The 23,410-nt window shown below is 40.5% G+C and overlaps 1 protein-coding gene across 1 annotated transcript; it reads right to left on the reverse strand.

Moving 5' to 3' along the window:
* Positions 1 to 801: 801 nt before the first annotated feature.
* Positions 802 to 22,290, reverse strand: LOC112103177 (tumor necrosis factor ligand superfamily member 11). Its single transcript, XM_024194803.2, has 5 exons — positions 22,060 to 22,290; positions 15,437 to 15,604; positions 7,059 to 7,107; positions 6,879 to 6,977; positions 802 to 1,223 (listed from the first exon to the last, which is right to left on the reverse strand). Exons 1-5 carry the CDS (start codon positions 22,288 to 22,290, stop codon positions 802 to 804), a joined length of 969 nt encoding a protein of 322 aa, XP_024050571.2.
* Positions 22,291 to 23,410: the final 1,120 nt, after the last annotated feature.

Below are 23,410 nucleotides of genomic sequence, written 5' to 3' on the forward strand. Positions count from 1 at the left end.
AATTTAACACTTCAGATTTCTTCATATGTAATTGGATGTGCAATGATAATTAATCAGACTTGCAATTAGTCATCTATAACTGCAAGTAAACTGTAAAGTCAGATTCCCTAAAAGAGCCCTTTCTAAATAATCCAAATGTAGTACCTGATTAGCTACAACACATATGGTGTGAACTAGGGGTCATTCCTGTAAGGACTGACCACTCTAGCCCCAATTCAACAAAAGCAAGCAAGCACATGCTTCACTTTAAGTATCCGTATAGCCCCACTCGCTTAAATGGGACTAGTTACATACTTAAGTTTACAACAAACTCAATTATTTTGCTAGATCAGGGACAGAGCACTCAGCACCTTGTAAGACTGAGCCCTTAATGAATTCTATGGCCACATTCTGCCCCGTCCCATATTTACACTGAAGTCAATAGGGTAACAGCATGTCAGTCAGGGTGGAATTTAGAACTAGCAGTTCAAAGACAAGTACATCAGGCCAGATTTGGATTTCAGTTACGTCAGTGTAAAATCAGTGGAGCCAGTAGAGTTACACAGGCATGAAACTGGTGTAAGATCAGAATCAGGCCCATTGTGTAATTTTACCCTAATATGTTTTTCTGGGGATCTCTCTGAAGCAATCCTAGGGCAAAATTCAACCTGAAGAGTTATATTCTGCCTACAGTTACTGCAACTGGGCCCTAAAGATTTTTTTCAATCATGTCTCCCAGTAGTCTCTGGCCCAGCTATATAACCATCAAACTTAAAAAAAGTCCTAAAAAAATACATATTAATTTACAGGCAATATCAAGAATCAGTCTAGATCCCTTACTTTAAATGCCCCAAAATAAGTTGCTTCTTGAGATGAATCCAGTAATGATGGGTTTGATACCTGGATACTTATTACTTCTCCAGACTTTAGTTTAAAAAATCCTCCTATGTTTACAGAATAAAAATGAAATTCTGAATTTCCTGACCAATATTTGGTGCTTCCTCCCTTCATTAGGACATCAGAGCGTCTTATTTTAAGGTTTGTTTTAATCATGTACACCATCAGCTGAAGCCCTCTTCTAGTTAGGTCTCCTGAAGTTTCATGGTGTCTAAAACAAATGTTGGCATACAAGTAGTAAAACCCATCTTGATTGACTATTAGTTTTCCATCACGGAAGGTCATATTCGATAAGTTTGCCTGCCCTTTGTCATGATGCCAGGATGTAAGGTTCACTTTGCGTGTGCCTAGGGAAAAAGAGGTTAGCAGAACGTTACTTTTGTTCACAAACATTTTCTACAAAGTTAAGAGAGATACCATGGCTGGATTTTTAGTGTCAGTAACAAAGGTAGCTATATAAACTAAGGTAAAGGGTAAAAGTGAAGGAGAGAGAGACACTGTAGCCAAAAGGCTAAGATAAGGTCAAATAAGTCTCCGGCTTTAGAATATAAGCCAATTGCCACAAAGGACAGGAAGAAGTTTCCTCTCCCCTTGTGAATACAACTAACTAGCTGTTCCTACCCACCCTTACTCTGGAGCATCAGCTATTAGTATGAATCAGGATATGAGGTTTGTTTCACCAATAATCCGATCTTGGCAAATCCTATATGGAATCAATTGCTAAAAATGGTCCCAACTAAAAAACATGTTTATTTAACATACTTCAGAGTGGATTTTGCACTAGCCAAGGAAAAACACTTGCTCTCCTTAACTATTTATTCTTAAATGCTTTGGTTAGTATTAATATAATGTATAGTTATCTGATATAATCAGGGTAACCACTGTCTTGATAACTAATCAGGACTTTACCAAGTACTGCTCTCCATCACCACATAATTTGTTTCAATATTACTCACCACTAACCCAAGCGTGTACTCATTTCAAGACTGACTCACTCAGCTTTTCTACAGAACTCAACTGCTTCATCTCTCCCCCTCTCATCATCTGTTGATTCCACCTCCAACTCCACACACACTTCTGTACCCACTCCCACAGTGGCTGTCCCACCAAACGATAACCTTGTCTTCTCTCATCTCCATGCTCTCCCCTCCCCCTTTCTTCAGAGGTGCTTTGCAGCATGAGAACAGGAAAGTCCACAATGACTTTGTACTTTCAGGTATAAAGTTTCTCCCTCCTTCACCTCTGCCTTTTACCTTGCTAAATAAATCTACTTCTTGAGACTCCTGCACTGCAGCCCCCATGACTAATAATTTCCCTGTCTCTCCTCAGCTGAGATTCTCAAAATATCTTGAAAGCCAAAACAGATGTTCTCTGAACAAAGCCGGCTTTCTCTGCCCCTCCCAGTCTTCCCTTCCTCTTTCTAATTTCAGAGAGATTTCTCGTAGTATCCAAACTAATCCCAAATCCTGACTTTTCTTGCTCCATGCCATATCTTCTTCCTCACCCTTATGGTCAACCTTTCTCTAATCTAGGACCTCTTCTTCAGCTTTTGTTTGGACCAGTAGCTACTACTTATCTCCCTCAATCCTGTGTCTCCGAACAGTGGCCACCCCCACTCCCTGCAAGACAAACCCCGAGCCCCGGCAGGCGCACCCCAGCTCTTGAACTTTTGACAGTAAGTTTGGCCACCGCATCCTAGAATGTGCTTTCCCACATACACGGTCTCAACTTTCTTTCCTCCAACTCCCCTAAAGTTGGCTTGCCATCTCTCCACTCCATTAAAGCCACTATAAAGTCACCAATGGCCTCTTCCTGGCCAAGTCTATGGTCCTCTTGTCTGTTCTTAATCTCTCAGCTGATTTTGACATTGTCAATGATTCCCAACCACCTCTGTTTGATGCTCTACCTGCACTTGCCTAACTTTATGCTTATCTATTTCTCCTACTAATCCAGATAGATGGAGGCGCAAATAATACATCTGTGTAACACACACTGCATAGGCTGGCAGTAAACTTCTGTATACAATTCAAGGTCTAGTTAACAATTAACAGACAGTGAGCTCCTTGGTGGAGGGATTTTTTTTATTTTAAAAAGCCACGCATACTTATGGCACTGAATAAATAAAAAATGGTTACCACCCACAAAGCCCTACTGTCCTGCCAACCAGCCGTCTCCGATGACCTCTCCCTCTGACCCACTAGTGTCCCATATGAACACAGGCAACTGTCCCAAAGTGGAGGTTCACAGGAACCATTCTCCAAACCAGGGCCCTATTAGTGGTACTGCAGTAGCACCAGGAGGCTACAGTAAGGCTCCTTTGTTTGCACAGTGCCTAGTACATGTAGTTAAAGAAGACCATCCCTGCCCAGAAAAGCTTATCTTGGTCAACACGATGCAACGGGTGGATGAAACAAAAATGGGTGGAGGATGGAGGGAGGGAAAGAAATACAAACATGTTTTTACATGGACTATGTGTAGACCTGCCTAATTTAATCAGCCGGTAATGTGTGTCAAATCACATAGAGGGGGAGAGATTTCCTCTTTGCCAATGGAATTCACTACTATTGGAAATACACATAAACCTAAGCTTGGGCCTATTCATAAACTGGTGTAAGATGAACCTTTTGTCCTGACTTATCAATTTTCTTATTTGGCTTACTAGTCTTCTTCATCAATGCATTTTAACATTGTGGGCAACATGGGATATTAGCTCCTTGTACATAAAGTGTCTACCATGTAAACGCAGCCAGATTATGGTGTTGGGAACCATATGAATGTTTGTAGTAAATAGACTACAGTATCTGAAAACTAAATCTGGAAAGTTCAGTAGCAGGTTCCCTTTCTCCCCTGCATGACAGCTTCATATTTCTTCCACATTTAATTTATTGGGCACAGCAAATTTCATAGAAACACAGGCAATAAAAAGTAAACATGGCTTTAGCTTGAGATAAAGGAAAACTTAAAAAAAATCAACGTAACTGTGCATTTTTGCTATAGCATAACAACGTATATTGTACTTGAGGTACATAAAATAAGCAAGTGGGAAAATACTCCAAATACTTATGTAACAGAAAAGCCTTTACATACAAAATTATCTGCTTATAGGCTTAACTCAAAGCTTGAATGAATACAAGACTCTAGGGTATGGCTTAGTCACGTAGACTTGGTGATTCATACATCGTTCTAGCTCTGTAATAACTGTACAGGAACAAGATCCTTATATTTCTAGGTGGTCCAATTAGTGGAGCTCTCAGGCCAAGAGTTTCAAGAGGGCTCGAATTCTGGGGTCCTCAACTTGAGATACCCTCTTAAATTGGACCCTTTAAAGGTAAGTATTCAGCACTTTGTGAAAATTAGGCCCTTTTAAGTTCTCATATTGGGGACCCACAAACTAAGACACCCAAAATCCTTGCTCCCCCATTCCTCCCATGGAGGCTGATATACTTGGGAATCAAAACAGGATACAATGGAAGGTGAATAATTTAGGGGTGTTAGTAGAGGTGATCAAGGTCATAAGTTATTCCAAAGTGGTTATAGGTAAATATAGGTTGTTTAAAGTGTGTGTAAACTGGCAGATTCTGGGTACGGCTTTTGTGCATAACTGTTAAGGTGGCAGCTTCCAGGTAAGGAACCTCAATGCTTTGTAAGGGTGATTTAAAAAAAAAAAAAAAAAAATGAGGGAATAGTTGATAGCATGGAAGGAATTTTTGGAATAGTTTTAGGGGGTATCATTCTGGTGATCCCATTGGATGCTAGGTTACAAATACAATGAGATGTGTCAGATGTAGTTGGACTTAGAACATATGACTGAAGGACTTGGTGTGCCCAGAGATGGCCTGAGGATAGGTTAGAAAGAAGTATACTGAGAGATCTGTTTTTGGACTTTCTTCCAGTATTGGTAGCAGTCACCATTAAGGTGAAGAATTTAGTAACCAATAGGTTCATTTTTGGTGGGACAACCTGGCAGTGGTCCACCGCATTAACAGAGTCTGCAAGGTTGCCATGGGCAATGCAGCTAAAGACATCTGTGTTGTGTTGAAAAATATTCTGATGTTCAACAAAGAACATGTTCCCAGTATTGACAATAGTATGGATTCACGGAGTTAGCAGCATTCACCAAAGACCCATTGCCAGTGATTTATTTTTTTCTAGAGCCATGGCTCCTAACATTGCTAGGACTGACAGAAAATTCCATTGCCTCACTGACATTCAGCATCCATTTCAGGTGACTAGATATACAGAGTTGTTCGTACACAACGGACTGGCAGCATCCACCACATCAGGTAATCTCCCTGACCTGTCATTTCATTGCAGGCTGGTGAGATTTGCTGATCTGTTAGAGGATTCTTGGTCAAGAAGCTCTGGGAAGGCTGGTCCAAATGTGAAGGATTAATAGAAGATGCCAGGCAACAGATAACTATACAGATCTTTTAGGTCAGTTGAGGCTTTGCCTCCAGAGTATGTTCGTGGCGGGGAAGAGGCATTGCTCTAAGCGTTCGTAGTGTTTAGTGTTGGCCAGGTCATGTCTGGGAAACCAAGGGACAGTTCCAGACATGAACTGGACAGGCAGAGGGGCAGGTGAAATAAGGGTCGACGGCTGAACAAGCAGAAGTGGGGATCCATAACAGAGCTAAGAGAATGCCCAGATGAACAAGTATGTCCAATGAAAGCCATACAAACATTTCTGGCCCTGCACAAGAGCCAGATATTGTATTGCACATGGCAATGGCAGCTACCTTACCAGATATCCATTTGCTGCAATATTGAGAAAGGTTTTAGTCTGTGTATAAGGTGCAGTCCAGCAAACTTTGGCATGCATTCCTTTATGACCTGTGCAGCAACATTCGAGGCATTTGATTATCTGAAGGATCCAGGTGGCTGGACTCGTGATTGAAATGTTCTAGCCTACGCCTTCCCTACAATGGGAACAAGGGCAGATGTCTGGATTTACAGACACCTGATAGTGCATTGAGCCCACAAGAGGGAAGGAACACAGCAGGCAAGTCACAGATGGGCTTTCAGGGCAGAGTTGTCGGTCTCTAATATTTAGGAGGAGCAGCATGTTGTAGGCCAAGCGCATGCCTCTTCTGTGCTCCCTGATGGGCAAATTATCTATGTCTTGAATATTCACTGAAGGGAAAATGATCTTGGGTTTTAGATGGGGGTGGATTTGAGACTCGGGAGCTAACAGGAACATCAGCCAGAGTACCCAGCTGTTGCTGGTCGCCAACCATGGTTGTACTGAAATGCTCACAAGGTGGGTCTGACTGGAGCAATCAACCCTGCTTCTGTGGATTGGGCCTGGAAGAGTGTGAACCAAAAGGTCACCAGAGTCTTTGTGAACACTGATGGCACAGAGATCACACGCAGAAGATTCAGGGGTGGCGTTCCTGAGCATTACAGGGAAAATGGGCATGTTTATCAGACACAGGGACTGATGTGGTTGGGAGAACTTACAGACTGGATTGATGGGAGGCAGGTACCCGGAAGTGTGGTGTGGGCAAGCTATCTGCTGGCACCACCATATCTGAGGTCTAGTGCAAGTGAGAGGCTCAAAGAGGCCAGTTCCCAGGAGTAAACATAATACCCAGAATGGTGGCCCCAATTAGCCTGGAGGAAGAGGAGACCTTAAGCCTTCACAGACTGAGGTGCCCTTCATGTGTACCCTCATTCCCACTTGAGGGGAAAAGCAAGAAAATCCAGAGGAGTGCTGAGTCCTAAGGATTAGATTCAAACCTGGATATTGGCACAGAGGCCATTTAGCATCACACTGCACTCCAATGTCTGGTATTTGGGTGTGGGGGATAAGACCTCCATTCAAGTTAACAAAATTACAGCCTTCCAATTTAAAATCCATCCCTTCGTTTGTATTTCATTCTCCTGCTAGTCCTGATCATCAGACACTTTTGAAAGTCTTTGTTCCAGGGCTTTATGTATTGTTCAAAACTGTGTAATGCAGCCAAAATGTTCTTACAGAAATATCTGATTAAAAGTGAACTTACCAGCTGGAATATTTTTATCATCAATAATGAGATGTGCAAAGGGCTGCTTCTCAGGTTTGTTTCTCTTGGACAGATCAAACCATGGTGCTTCCATTATAGCTAGAGATAAAAGAAGTTACATTAACTCAAAAGAAACAAATTTAGTAGGATTTCAAATACTTATTATAAGCCACTTATTACCTTTTCCTGATCTTGGTGGCTCTCTTCCAGCAATGATGCGCTGTATCTCCTAAAATGAAAAAGAGCTATTACTCTATACTGTCATGTCCCCAATAATGTACTGTACTGCAGATAATGTTGAAATAATTTTTCATCACTGTGTATTCAGGTGTCTGGAATATATGTTTTCAACCTTCCAGGATGTAAAACGTGACCACAAGGGTCAACAAGAATCAGCCCCTTTCTATAATGGGGGCACTATGTCCAATACTTCCAAAAAAGGAAAACAGGAATGGTGTTTATAATTACTTCACAATATCTTCGACTATACAATTATCAGGGGTACTGTCTGAAAACTGAAGATCATGCTGAAAGGATGGCTACAACCTTTTAATGTCACTGTGCTTAGAGTAAATGCATTTCTTTAAGTGTAAATGGTCAGAACCACCAAGTATTGAGCAAAGTAAAGTAAATATTTGTCACACTGAACATTGTGCAATATGGAGTAATTTAGATACCTGGGGCAGGACTGTGCCATACAGGGGCAGCATGCAGTCACATTCACAAGAATTCAGGGAGGCTGAGCATGTTGACTGCATCACCCTTTATGGGTGCTTAGGAGGCTGCAGAGAATTCTCTCCTTCACAACCAGCCATTTACGGGGGCTGTTGCAGAAGGACAATGATGCTTCTTCCTTTGGGATGGGGCTTGTGCCCTAGAGATCAGCAGGCAGCTGTCCCTGCACACAAATGAGTGAAGGGATTGCAAGTGTGCCTGGCCCTTTGTAGAGTATGCAAGAATGAGATGGGTAAGGCACCTTGCACATTCATACAAGGCCCAAGCACAGCCTGGACAAGTGTTAATTAAAATTGTAAGTGAATTTCAATGTTAATGAAAACAAGCTATGTATTGGTAGAGCCAGGCATAGCAAAACCAAGAGATATTTAAGCTGCCACATATGCACCTCTGCTCCTGAACAGTCACTCCCCAACATTCCAGTCCTGATCTACTTCCGTCCGGATCTTTTTCGCAAGTAGATACTGAAATTGTAACTTTAATGAGTGGAAGCAGTGTTTTGTGGGTAAGCCACAAAACTGGGACTCAGGAGTTCCAGGTACAGTTCCCAGCTCTGCCCCAGGCTTCACAAACTTGGGCAAGTCAAACTCTCAGTGCCTCAGTTCCCCATCTAAAATGGGGGTAAAACTTTCCTTCTCCTACCGCATGTCTTGTGTAATTATATTGCACACTCTTCGGGGCAGAGATTGCCATACTGGTTTTGTACAGTGCCTAGCCCAAAGGAACTCCAACCTTAGTTGGCCTCCAGATAGTATGATAATACAAATAAATAATAATCAGAGGTTTTATGATGCAGATGACAATCAATCCCTCATCTCAGATTTTTCAATGTGTCCCTGTTTTCTGTAGGTTTATCCTTTAGTCTAAATTCTTTGGGACAGGGACTATCAAAATAAATGAACCAAGTGCGTTTTGTAATGCATTATTATTTCTTTTACTGTTTGTTCTCTTGCCAATTCTCAATATTATTTGCAACAGAGCTCCTAGATATTCATCTAAATTTGCAATAATCCATTGTATTCTGAATTACTGCCATCTTGTGGAGTTTGATATGTAACACCAATTCTAAATATCAAGGAAATGTTGCTTTTATGTAACTTTGTAACCACAATTAAATGAAGGTGCTCTGTGTGTAGATATCTGCTGAAAGGGGAAAGTGAGCATAATTCAGTAGGCGTCTAAATGCTAAACCAAAATGGAAAGCCACAGCAGCATGAAAGTCATAGTATGACTATCAAAGTAAAGTAGCTCTGCTGAAATGCTGATGAGTTTATAGATAAGATACTTTCTGCTGTACAGCTGAGCAAAGAAGCAGATGAATTTTATTTTTGTTGAAGTTGCAAAGCGTTCCCTCCCCAATGTTGGTGGGAAAGTTGTAATTCAGCCCCCTTCCCCTCACTGGTTCTTCTGCTTTCATGCCAGTTATTAGAATATGTGGGTCAGCACAAGCTGCGGTTTAGTCACACACAAGACTGGACGTAAGCAAAGATCTACTGTGCCAATATGAACTACAGCACCAACCGCTTATCCACCCACACGGACCTTGTTACCTCACTTGAAGGGGTAAGAGCAACAACAGTGGGCACTGAATATTCCCTTGTGCCAATAGCTACAAGGTCCCTGAAGAGGACATGCAACCATGAGGGGGAAGATCTAGAGACCATAATGATGGACAGGCCCTCTGAGAGGACACCCTTTATTTCAGAGCATCCATGAGATTAGTACCCTTTGGTTCCAGCCCAGACCCACCCATCCCCCGGCCAGCCCCCATCCTCCTTCCCTAGAGGGGATAATCCCTTCTTTATTGTGTTGCTTCAGAGCCATGGAAGTATTTGCTTGGTAATTTTCCCATTCTGTGTAATTTGGGGACATGATTATTTAGTCCTAGATTTGTTTGAAGGGATTAGTTAACTGTCCAGTTGATTAGGAAGTATATTTACTGCAAATTACATCCTTCTTGAGAGACCACACAAAGACTAATTGCTTTCATTGTACAGCGAACTATAGTACAGCACTCATGAAGTTGCACTCTTCTACAATCCCAGCAGTGGTTTCAGGGGAATCTGACACAGGAGACTAATCCCTTTTTGGCACAATGCCAGGCAGGGATCATCTACCCAAGTGATACTCAGTGTGGTTCATGAGCCGCAAGTGGCTCTTTAATGTGTCTCCTGCAAATGTTTGCAGCACATGGTATTAAAACACTGTGATTTAATAATTAACCAATCTAAGTTAACAACCTATCAGTATGCTTCTACTATATTAACCAATTGTAGTTAATAAAATACTTGATCAGTCATTTTGCTGTGAGATTCTCTTATAATATATATATAAAAAAATAAAAGAGAGAGATCGATCAGAGGTCAGCAACCTCTGGCACGCGACTCGCAGGTGAGGGATGTGCTGCCCACGGCTTCCTGCCACTCCTACTGGCCTGGGACAGCGAACCGCGGCCAGTGGGAGCCACGATTGGCCGAACCTGCCAAAGTGGCAGGTAAACAAACTGGCCCGGCCCACCAGGGTGCTTACCCTGGCGAGCCACGTGCCAGAGGTTCCGACCCCTGATATGGATAATAAAAATTAAAATAAATATTTCCCGTCATACTGTTTAAATATGACTATATAGTACTACAGTAAATGAAACAATGAATTCACACAACTGTGGGTCATTTGGGTAAAACTGATCTCTAATTTGGTTCCGGAACCACTGAGATCTGAGTATCACTGATGTACCCTGTCACAGATGTATTCACTTTATGATTCTACCTCACTAACATTTACAGCAAACTGAGTACAATTAGGATTTGCACAAAGCAGGAATAGAACACAGCTAACACCCCAAATTACTCCCAGTTATAGGTTAATTTTCAGGTCATAGTCACATACTTCAGTCTTACTCTGTATACTTAAACCCGGATATAAACAATGTTCCAAATCTTAATAGTTTATTATAATTTCTTTTTAAAACTACAATGCACCATATTTTGATTTTTGCAGGCAGTCAGTTACCTATTCAAACTTTCTAAGGCCCTGATCCTTCAAACGCTGACCCACGTCTACATTTTCAATGGGCCTACTCACAGTAGTAAAATTAAGCATGTGCATGTTTGTAGGATTGGGCTTACTATAATCATGTAGTAACCACCACAATTATAGGCCAGAAATTCAACTCAGACTGCTCTACAGCAAGTATTAAATTGCCCCAAAATCTTCAGTGCTAACCAGGCAAGCATTTCAAAACCAAATGAATCTGCAGTTTAGTGAATTTTTTTAACATGTGATGCATTTACAAAGGTCTTATTTTCATAAAACAGAAAAAAGCCTTTGCTGAGACTATCCTGGTATATTATGATTTTTTTTTTTTACACTTTATTTTATTTATTAAACAGAATGTCTATTTCAGTAAAGGTCCCCTTGGGTTTTCACACAACCCAGCAGAAAAACATCAGAGCAGAACAGCAATTTTAGCTTTTATAAAAGCAGGCCTTTTTAAGGGGTTTACATCCGGTTTGCTAGTCTAACATTTCACAAGCCATCAAGGGGTAGGGTGTTTTATATTCCTGGAGAGTTGGGAATTCTACTTACCAAAAGGATGCAACACTTTACCTCCCGGTAGATAGCTAGGTATCAGACCTAAAATTACAAGTAAAACTTTCAAAAGCACCTAACTGACATAGAAGCCTAAGTCTAATTGTACTTATGAAATTGTACTTATTTGTATCTAATATTACTATTTTTAGAAAAGCTATTTTAAATTAATTTATGAATTCTAGAGCTTAGTATAATTTTATTCTCTTAGGCTTTGTGCAATTTCCCTTCCCGCAGTCTCGAACAAAGGGATGAAAATATGTTTGAAAAAGCCTCCAGGCTTTTGAAACCTAAGTGGACCCTTTTGACATTCAGCTATATTACAGTAATCCCTTATGGCGCTATATTTAATGCTACTACCTCTGGTCATTTAAAACTAATTGATACCAGGAAGAGATTCTGATCATCTTGCAGGAAATTCAGCGGTTTGAAGAATTCTCCAGAAACTACATTAAAGACACCAATCCTGTAACTCTTAATATCAGTATTCCCAGTATCTGTTACAGAAGAGGTTGCAGGATCACGATCACAAATATTGGACAACTTGTAACTCTGAAACCTTGCCTCTGAAGCACTTTGTTAATAACCACATGTGCTTAGAATGTTTGTTAAGCACATAGAAGTCTTTATAAGGGCCATCCTGGAGGTCTAGCAGTGAAGTGTTTTGTTGCCATGCGGGAGGCTAGTTTAGGCCTGAAGCTGCCAGGGTCCAGGAGCACTGCCAAAAAAGTGTTACTTCATAAATTGACCCCAGCTATGTGTTTGTCCTTCTCTCTTTACTGCCAGACTTATGGTAGTCTTTTTAAAAAGTGTGGTCACTGTGTTTGGACTGCCAAAGGGCTTTCAGGGTTACATGAAAGAAAAAAAGCAGCCAAGCCAAGCCATGCAACCACAAACAAGAAAATTACGGTATATTACTTGTCTACCTAAAGCTGAGACCATGTTCTGATCTCAGCTACATCAGTGTAAATCTAAAGTAACTCCACTGATGACGACAAAGTTACTCCAGATGTGCACAGGTACTTGAGATCAGAATCTGGTCTGTGATGAGAAAACACCACACCAAGGATGAACAACCCCATAATACATTATTGATACTTGTAAAACAATAATAGTTTAAATGTGCTGCCCCTGAACATGCTGCTCTCTAAGCAACATTTCCATCACCCAAAAACATGTCAAGTAATATCGGCATAAATATTAGATTTAGTTAGAAAATGCTTTAATGAGTTTTTTTTTTTTTTTTTTTTTTTTTTTTTAAAAAAGGGGGAAATGTTTTGGGCCCCATCCTGCAATGAAACACCCAATGACTTTAGTGGGAGCGCTAAAATACTTCCAGATTAGTCCCTGTTGTGGATGTAAACACTAATCTATACATATGCAAGGAACATATGCAGATACGTACCAGTGCACAGAAAACTAGAAAATGCAGCCTGCTACATAGAACATGAAACTGATTAGTCTATTTTCATTGGACAAACTGAGTGAAGTGCAAAAAGTAAAAAATCATAAATGACAAGAAGTTAATTAGATTTTAAAGTGTTGCATTTCAGTAGCTTATTGTATAATTAGTATTGCAAATAAAGAAGTGTATATTTTAAAAACATACATGTGGTAATATTCTGATAGGAAAGGAACGCTTTCCCATGTTCCCGGTATGCCCCTTATACCAGGGGCTAGAACAAAGAGAGATCCAGCCAATTTCCAGCCACTTTGCATTGTCGGAGCAGTGAAGATGGAGATGGTGCAAGCCACAGAATCCAACCCATGATTTTTACCTTGACATTGGCCCTTTAACAGCTGGGATATAGGCTCGTTCAGCTGAAGAGATGCACGTGAGGCTAAGTTAGCATTTATTTCTCTTATTTTGACTTCCCTCCTTCAGTGTCAACACATAGGGCCAAATGAACTAGGATGCAGATCTGGTTACCCAGTGTCTCATATACATTCTCTTTTACTGTGTTCAAATAAATTCAAAATCGGATTATTTTGGTGAGAGAAATTTTACTGTTCTCTTAAACTAATAGCCATCAACCAAAATAAACATCAGTCAGGATGACAGGACATGCAGCTTCCACTAAAGCCAACGCCTTTGTTGATTAACCAGCAGTGAATGACCAGCAGATAGTGCTTACCATTCACTTACTGAAACTACACACTCCATCCACAGAGCTCCCTGGAAGAATAATGCACTATATGCACACAGAATACAAATATGCACACTTGCCATTAACTCCTTTTCCTCCCCTCTAAAGTATATGGTGGATGATTTCAGCAAATATTAGGAGAACACCAACAGCTGAGTCCAAATTTTCCTGACAGTCTTTGAAGGAGACAGGCTGGACGGAAGGAAGGGGCAAAATATCTGAAATCTTAGGAATGTACAGGAGTTCATATAACTGAGGGAGTTACTATAATTATCCTCAGACAAAACTAGTCTGTACTATTCATGTAACCTATGGTATAATCCATAGTACAGATGAAGACAGCAAAGAAGTAATGGACCAAGGGATTCTGACACATGAGACTATTATAAAACAAAAGTCAAGGATTTAGCACTCTCAGCAATGTAATAATTCTTTATTAGATGGCAATTAGGTTGAAATAGCACAAAATACTCATATGAATGTGCTAGGAGATCAAAAGCATAAATTGCCCTTAGGAACCTGGGTGATTGTGACAGGTACACCAAATTTGTCCAGTTTCCCCTCTCGCCCCACATCCCCATTATGGCTAATGACTTTATCTGACTAATTTCCCCGTTCAGGCTTGTCTACCCTAGCACTTTACAGTGCTGCAACTTTCTCCCTCAGGGGTGTGAAAAAACACCCCCCTGAGCACTGCAAGTTTCAGCGCTGTAACGTGCCAGTGTAGACAGTGCACCAGCTCCGGGATCCACGCTCCCAGCACTGGTAGCTACGCCCCTCGTGGAGGTGGGTTTTTTTAGAGCACTGAGAGAGCTCTCTCCCAGCGCTGTGCCACGACTACACAAGCCACATTAAAGTGCTGACGTGGCAGTGAAGATGTGCCCTTAGTGTTTGGGAGTAAGCTGTAACTCTGAAATGCCAAGCAGGAGCTACCTAGTTATCATGCTAATCAAGACTTCCTTATTACATTGTTCAGACTCATTAACACAAAGGATCTGCTAATGGGTATGTGTGCAACTCCATGTGTACAATGCAACTGTTGTAAAATTATATTAAAAAGGTGTGTTGTCTAGTTTTAGCCCCTTTCTACCAGATACATAGGCTTTGTCTACACTGGAAACTGAACAAAACTTTTGTTGTTGAGGTGTGAAAAAAACGCACCCCCAAACGTAGCGGCACAGCTGTGTCACTAAAAGGTACATAGGGTAGACATAACCATATTCTCAGCTATCGTAAAGTAAGAGGACTGCTATGTATCTTGAATTATTTCAAACTATCTTGTGTTTGTCCTCATTATCCTACTATCCCACTGCTGTAAGATTATCCTGCACTCTGCTCAGTGGTGTCAACTCCCTCACTGGGCCTACAGAGTTCTCATTCTCCCTCAGGAGGAATGGTCCCCACACAACAGAGAGAACTGGCATGTGGGAGACTGAGTTCTCTGTGCAAAGAACAGGAGCAGTTATCTCTCACACATGGCGGAGTGTCACTCCTGGAATCCCACTCCATGCACGGAGGGCAAAGGGGGAAAAAAGGAGAGATGTATTTTGCTTGCCCACCACCTTCCCTCTGCTTGGGAATCTTGTTTGGCAAAAGAATGATGTCCCATCCAACTCACCAGGGACACAATCAGAAAGATTGGAGGTTAAAAAAAAAAAAAAAAAAGATACTCTAACTCTCTCAAAACCAAAATGCTGATAAGTCTATACAAATACTGGGATAAATTACTACCATTTGGACTAGCCTGAGTGACAAATTGGCCAATCAACTAACCACAAACATTGTTTTTCCTCCTAGTGTGAATCCAAACTTTCTCCTCTTTAAACAAAATAAATAAATAAATAAAAAGAGAAAAATGCTAGTCAAAGCACCATTAGTCTGCATACAGACATGGTGAACCACTACCAAGGGGTTCATGAACAAATGCAACAAAATACCAAAGATGTTAAAGATTACAGTGCAACCACTAGTTCTATGTGAAGTAATAGGAAACAGGTTTTTTCCCCCCCTAAAAACTTCTCTCTCTCTCCAGGTTTTCAGAAGCTCACGTAAGTTTAAATATTAGTTTAATTCTCAGGGTGCACTCACCTTCTGCATAACTCCTTGCAAAGCCTGTTTTATTCTCCAGCATGATTCGGAGATTAATTTTGCTTCCTGATTTTCCAGTGTTGTCTCTTGCAAATCTGTGCTTTCTTGAAGTCTTAAAAGTGCTGTGAAACAGCGAGTGTCTTCTTTTGTAATTCTGTTAGGGTCCATCTGAAATAGGTTTAAGAACATCCATAATCTAAGTTTGTCCAATAGACCTTAACTCTGTATAACCAAAAGGTACACTTGTAAGCCACTCAATGCAATGTCATACTAATCTCATCTCTTACTGCTATAAAATATATGCTCAACACACAAAACTTCTATTCACGCAAAATAAGTAAATGGTAAGCAAAAACAGATGTCTTATATTAAAGTAAAATCACACCAGATAAACTCATAAGGACTTTCAGATATAGTAGGAGCATGAAAAAAAGTTTCTTTTAATATGCATTATGCTTTGCTGATTAAGTGCTGGACTTAGAGTTATTTTAACTTACTCATCCTTTTTTCCCCAAATTTCCTAGGGATATATAACTGTAGGACATGGGATAACAGGACAGAGTATTTCCATGAAATCTTAAAAGGGACTCTATATTTTGCCTGTGCAGCAAATGGAACAGAGATCATGAAAATTAATAAGTTTGGAATGAATCAAACAAATGATCAGTAAATTTGGAACCTGATCACATGAAGAATGATTTCGCACCAACTGTAACCACTGGGTAATTACATAAAAAATGAATTAATCAAGCTTAGAAGATGCCAGTACATGGATCAGTGTCTTTATGTCAAACAGCTTTAAAAGATGAACAACATTTTGTAGTGGTAAAGTCAATTTTCTCTCTGCTTGGTCTGTGACAAGGAAAAACTGCCTTCAACTCTGTACACCACACTACATGATATTTATTGACAAACTGAAGCAGTTCAGGACAGCACTGCAAAAATTATCAGTAGCTTTGAGGCATTTATAAGGAAAGATGTTAAATACATATAAGCATGGCTAGGTGATAACCAAGTGTGTGGAGAAAACGTAATAGCCTACAAATACTTGAAGGGTGAAAACCTCATGAAAGGAGAGGAATTACTGAACATGGTACAAGGAGGTTATAACAACTAGAAATGCAATGAAATGAACAAAGAGAAAACTTAGGCCAAATATCAGGGAAAACATCTCAATAGCCAGACATACTGGTCTGTGGAACAGCCATCTGAGGGATGTGGTAGAAGCCCAATACTTGGAACTTTCAAACTCAGCTAGAAAACCCACTATAAAATGTACCATGGAGAATACTCCTACATTAGCAGAGGGATGGACTGAAGATTTAAAAAGTACTGTTAGGCTAACTTCTGTGATTGAATCAAATATGTTAAGATTTAGAAGCATAGGCTTAGAATCTATTGCCATCCAATTTGAAGCAGCTCTTTTTCTACATTATTTTAAAGAGTGACTGGAATTTAAAATATTGTAAGCACTGTGTCTTAGAGTTGAATCATAAAACCATTTATTTCACATACTGAAGAAAAGAAAGTAAAGCAGCCTTCTCTCAGGAGTCCAAGCAAAAATAAACATGTATCATTTGTACTCAAGAAGACAGAACACAGGGCCATGCAAATGTAATGTGTGATCAATGGAAAGCATGTTAAAGAAAGTATTGAACTTAATGGAATACCAGAGGTAAGGTTAGCTGATACAGAATTGCTAGCCAAAAAACCCCAAATGAATTCCTTTATATGCATTCTAAAGCATGAGAATGAAAAAGATTCAAGCTAGCCTAAAATAAAAAAAACCAAAACTTCTGATCAAGAGTGAATTTTAGAACACAGTGATTACCATTTAAAACAAATTAATATTTACTAATAGATGCCAAACTGCAGTGAATAATAAATGTAGGCTGGAATTATCAAAGGGACCTGAGGGATTAGGGCTATTCACCAGGAGTTGGGTTTCTAACTCATGTAGCCCCCCCCCTTGAAATTCTTATCTACAATATAGTAACTTCAAGTATATGTTTACTTTTCAGTGGCAACCACTACTGCCAAGAGGTTACTACTGCAGTTTTGAATGTAATCAAAATAAACGCTTCTGAAAAAAAGCTGACATGGGTGTTGTAACACAAACAGAAGATCAAACTTTGTAGGGGCCAGATCCGGTATATAGCAAGTCAAGTTCATCTGCAGCATAGCTTCAAAGACATCATCAATAGGCAATAAATCATGTGCATCAAATGGAATGTTGCTTGAACAAGATCAACAGTGGATTGTATTAAAGTATTTATCTGGATTATCTCTAATTTAGTACCTCATTTACTAAATGCTATTGGACAATACCCTGGAGAACATCTTTATGAATGTACTTAGAAAGGTTGATGGGGATATACTGCGAAATTTATGTGATTACTGATGGCTCTGAAAAGATGTGCAGGATTAGTTTAAATAATTCTGGTGAAGTTAGAAAACTATAGGGCTCCAGGGAGAACATTTGATTTGTGGTGGTCAGTTAACCTAGTTGATTGCTGCAGTCTTTCAAGGGATACTCACCCACCCACTGCCATTCCCATACTGTTTTTATTGTTTTTGAAAATTAGCTTGCCTGAGTAAAATTCTAAACAGAAGTTTATAGGAATCCACAATATTAATCAGAGGAACATTATAAAAGTTAGTCACCAAATTCCCATAGCATCAAATAGACATTACACACAGTTGTGGCACGGGGGAGAGAAAGAGAGAGATAAAGCTGCAGGAAAACTTTTTTTTAGGAAAGGCATTGGGAATTAATCTCACACATACAATCAAAATCAAATATCAAAATAGTTTCCAAGAAGTTTGTTGATATTCAGGTCAAAAGAACACCATTACAATATTTTCAGTATTATTTTCTATGCTATCTGTTACATATTTTAACAGTTAGCTTGCCTTTTTTTTTTTTACACTATCACTGCACAATGAGTTGAGGTTTTCATTAAGCTCTCCACAGTATCAAATTGTCACTTTTTGTGAGCGGTTACACAATGTAGAATCTACAAACATGTATGAATAGTTCATACTTTTTTTCTGATATACATTACCATGCATTTGTCAAGACTAAATTTCACCTGCCAACATGTGGCCCATCATTCTAGTACATTATGCCCCACTGAAGTGCCTCAGTCTTTTCCAGTTTTGATTAACCTACATATTATCTCATTGGTAAAGTCTGTCACCCTACTGAACCTCCCCCACCCCACAGAGTCCAAAGGAATACATTTATTTATAGAGCTGGTAAAAAATGGTTAAGTTTGTTTCATTAAAAATTTCAAGTTTTCTGGAAAAAAATGAAAACTTCATTTTGGACTCCTTCTCTCCCCTCTTCTAGTGGCCAAAAGGAAAAGAGGGGAAAGGGAGAGAAGGGGGAAGAAACAAAACCCAAAACATTTTCCATGAAAATTGGAAAAAGTTTTAGTTTTATAATTGAAAAAAATCCAAACACTTTCAAAAAAACATTTTTTATTTCCAAAGATGTCAGTTTCATTGAAAAAGGTTTTAAATAAAATATTTCAATCAGCTTTGTTTATTAAACATCTACCCTTGTATGGAACCATCATTAACCTTTTCTCACATTGAAAACTGACCATTTATTCCTGCTGCTGTTCTGCCTTTTAGCCAGCTTCCAATTTATCAAAGAACTTCACCTCTCACTCTATCACTACTTGCTTTCCCTAACAGCCTCTTCTGTGGCACTTTCAAAAAGGCTTTTTGAAAGTTCAAATAACTTACACAAGCCAGTTCTCATTTATCCACTAGTTGGTTGGCTTACTCACAGAATAGTAACAGAAATCTGAAAGACTTGGTATATGAAAAAAGCTTGTGAAATGGTCTTGTGTTAAAAGGTATATTTTTCCAAATGTTCAGTAAAGCCTTTCTAATTCACACTTGGTTAATCCACACACCACTACCAGCTGAGTAGCTCAGCAGCTTTGAGAGGAGTGCTCTGAAGACTCCTACTGCTACGCTGTCATTACCTTAACAAAATATACTAAAAGGTGCGTAAGTATACTATGAAGTACATCAGCATCATAAATAGTTAAGCTATACTTGTCAAAAGTCATGCTCCAATTCACAGTGAAGTCAATGGAAGTCTTTTCATTGATCTCATGGAGTTGAATCAGGTGCTGCATGATTAAGTGCATTTTGTCAGGCAACATAATTTCTGTTTGTTTCCCATTCTGACTATATCAAAATTTCTGAAAATCTGGAATAGGTTACCATTCAATAGTGTGAATTAACGACGTTCTCTTGTATTTTATGTGAACTATTCTATTTCTCCGTACAGAGAGAGATGACATTAAAAAATACTGAAGTCTCATTGTGTCTACAAATTGTAGAGAAATACTTTGTGCAAATCTAGTATCAAGTTGGGTCATTCAGATATTTTGGAACTAGTTCAGAATTACAAATAAAGGACTCAATCCTTTATAAGTCAATAGGAGTTTCAGATCAGTTAGAGGATCAGGCTCTAAGTGTAGAATTATATTTATATTGCTGCTTTTACATTATGCAGACTAAACAATAATGTATATGCCATGGGAATAATTCTGCCCTTTGTTACACCTGTATAACCTCACAGACTTCACATTGTTTACTTCAAAAAGAGGCAAAAAAAAGTCAAGGATTCTATATGACTAAATGTATTTTGTTTATTTTGCCAAGTAAGTTTAGTTGCAATGACTTCATAGCATACTAATTAACATACTATTGGGTGTTTTCTATAAGTTAAGATGTCTTAATGGAGATGTTTCAATGGGTTTGTAATGGAGAGAATACTTTTTTCACCCTACAAGCTGAGTTACTTAGTCTAAATACATTAGTCTATTTCGCTGCCAAAAAACAGGTAATTCTAACCTACTTTACAATAAGTACCATAAATGAACTGTCACTCTGCTAAGGTATAGTCAATTAAGTATGTATAAGCTTGGAACAGGTCATACATATCTTTTAAAGGTAACTAATAAACACAAAGCATTTGGCAATAATTGAAAATAGAAAGGAATGAATAAGTAGGTGCGAGTAAAAATATAAACATTATAATAAATTTGGAACTGTCACTTTTTTTATTTCAATCACTTATTTAAATGTGCATGCATTTGTACTGCATCCAATCTGTAGGTGGTCTAGATTTAGAGTACATTTTGTTGTTAATGTATCCAGTCTGTCCTGGGCCCAAGAACAATTCTGTCTACCTAAAGTATGACCTGAAAGAAAAATAGATTTCCGCTTCTTCACGGACTTCAAATGAAAAGAAAGGCACCATTTCTATGAAGACAGACTAGTGTTTGTACTATACATATAAAAACTTCTTAACACCCTAATTAAAACTCATATCTCCAGTTTTTGGACAGTAAAACTTATATCAGATTCTACAACATCTTTAGTTCACCTATTCTGAACTAGTAATCTCCTTTTTTTGCAAACTTGAAAGAGACCCATCTTTTGTTTTACCCCTGAGAAAGAGCAAACGTCAGCCCCCCACTTCCTTTGAGAAAGTTTGCAGTACCAGGCAAAAAAAAATACGTAAGTGAATCCAACCAATGCAGTGTAATTTCCAAGAACAAAAAATAATCTCTAACAGCTTAAACCACTAGAAAGCATAACACTGTAGCCTGAGCCCTCCCATCCTATCTCCGTGCAGCTCAGAACTAATGTGCATAGCATTGCCCAATCGAAAACGTTACTTTGCCATATTTTTGTGGCCTAGTAGGGCAGTCTAATTCTCCTCTCCTGGGAAATAAGCTAACAAGTTACAGAAGGTATCTTTTCCCTGTGCCAGCCATTACACACCAAGTTCCACAGTGAAGAGCAGCAGCATCAAATTCACAAGGAAGGTTGTCTCTAAAGACAATCCTGGGACAATTCTTGTAGTAGTTTGCAAGTAGTTATTCTCCAAAAGGGAGCCAATGATAACTTAAATAAAATGCAGACTTCAGCCTAGGGGCCCTATTTGTTCTGTGCCACAGGAAAACTTATTTGTTAGGGTCATACATACATACAAACCTAGTTTAGATTTGTTCAAATTATTCCCTTTATTTTCTGAATTCTCGTTTACCTGTATGTTTTTGGATGTCCTGGAAACAGTCATCATCATAGTATGATGCCTATTTCTAAACTTTCCCACCCCTGGGCGAAACTAAGCATCCGGGTGTAGCGTACATGGACCAAGCATGGCAGATGGCCCCTTTAATCAGCGGGACAGTGGTAAGAAACAGAAGTGGGTAAAACTAACTTGTCCTGAACTAGACTCCGTTTTCCCCCAAGCGAGACGTGAATAAACTCAGTTTGCCCAGCTCACCCCCAGGGCACGACTCCCTTGATTGGAGCCCACCTTCTTCCAACCCTCCTCCCCCGCCTCTCAGATCAAGAGCACCTGGAGAGTAAGCAAGAGACGAAGAAGCAGCCCGTGTCTCATAACCCAACCCCTGCAGTGAGCAGATCCCCCGGGCGCTCGAGTGCACGCGCCCCTGGGTTACTCTGCAGACACTGGGGTCCGTGCACCTGACCTCCGCCTCTGCCCAGCCCGAGAGGCACCCGGCACCCACGTCCTCCCCTCCCGCCTTCTGTACCCCAGGGCTGCTCGGGCGCCGCGACGCTACCTGGGCTCTGAAGCAGAAGAACAACGCAACGCTGCACACCACCTGCCCCAGCCCGAGCAGCACCAGCGGGACCAGCAGGGCCCTGGCAGTGGCGGAGGCTAGAGGCGGCGGCGGGTGCGGATGGGCCGGCGGCACCGACTGCGGCTGCTGCGAGCCCTCTTGGGGGGCGCTGCCGCCCAGCTCCTCGGAGCCGCGCAGGTACTTGGTGTAGTCTCGGCTGGCGCGCCGCATGGCGCTTCGGCAATCTCCGGGCGGCGCGGGCAGGCTCCCAGGCTCGGCAGCGCCCGGCGCCCGCGGCCGGCGGCTCTTATAACCTGGGGCCGGGCTCTTCAGCCAATCAGGCGGCAGCCACGAGGCTCGTTCTGCCCCGCCCGCCTCTCTCTTAGCACCCGCCCTGCCCGCCGCGGAAAGGTGCGGGCTGGATCCTGTAGCCGTGTCCCGGCGCCGCGCTGGAGCCGCCCGCAGGTAGCGAGGCTGCCCCCTGAGCGAAGCTCAACCCCCAAAGCCCAGATCCAGCCCCTGGATCCTGGCCGGGCTTTCCAGCGTGGGGACCCGAGAAATAGGAAATCAGTTTAGCTGCCTTTCAACAAGTTACATCCCGACACCCCCCTCCTTGAAGCGCAACAGCACTTGTGAAACTTTGGCCGCAAACCCAGAAACCGTGCCATTAAAATAGACAGCGATCGTTGCCACCAAAAAATAAAATGACATCAGTGCATCCTCTTGCAAGAAAACTCCAAAATGTGTAATATTGTGCCTGTATCCGGCTGGATCTGGCTAAATTTTTATAGTCAAACTCAACCCTACTTTGCCATCTAAATTTAATACATAGGCAGTTCCTCCTAGTCCACTGAAATATTGCAGATGATGGAAATCCTAATTTGTGCTGCTCAGCAGGGATCCTTTCAGAAAGGATCAAATTTATCGGTTAATTTGCTATTCAAAATTATAACCTACCTCCAAAACAACTCAGACATTTAAAGAGCATCCAGCTAGTATAACAATAAAATAAGAATGAACAAATAAAAACAATTTATAGTAGCTTTCCATTCCCTGAACACTGTAAAAGTTGTTATAGATTTATTAGGTTGTTACACTTTATCCAGTTTATCCACATCTATCCTAAAGTACAGGGACCAGAATTGGACACAGGACTCCAGCTGAGGCCTTACCAGTGCCAAGTGGAGTAAGGCAATTACCTCCTGTGTCTTCATACAACTCTCCTGTTAATACACCCCAGAATGATATTAGCCTTTTTTGCAGCTGCATCACATTGTTGACTCATATTCAATTTGTGGTCCTTTATAACCCCCAGATCCTTTTCAGTAGTACTGCCACCTAGCTAGTTAAT

The sequence above is a fragment of the Terrapene carolina genome, unplaced genomic scaffold (genome assembly GCF_002925995.2).
Source record: "Terrapene carolina triunguis isolate 2854851 unplaced genomic scaffold, T_m_triunguis-2.0 Scaffold17, whole genome shotgun sequence".
NCBI classification, from domain to species: domain Eukaryota; kingdom Metazoa; phylum Chordata; order Testudines; family Emydidae; genus Terrapene; species Terrapene triunguis.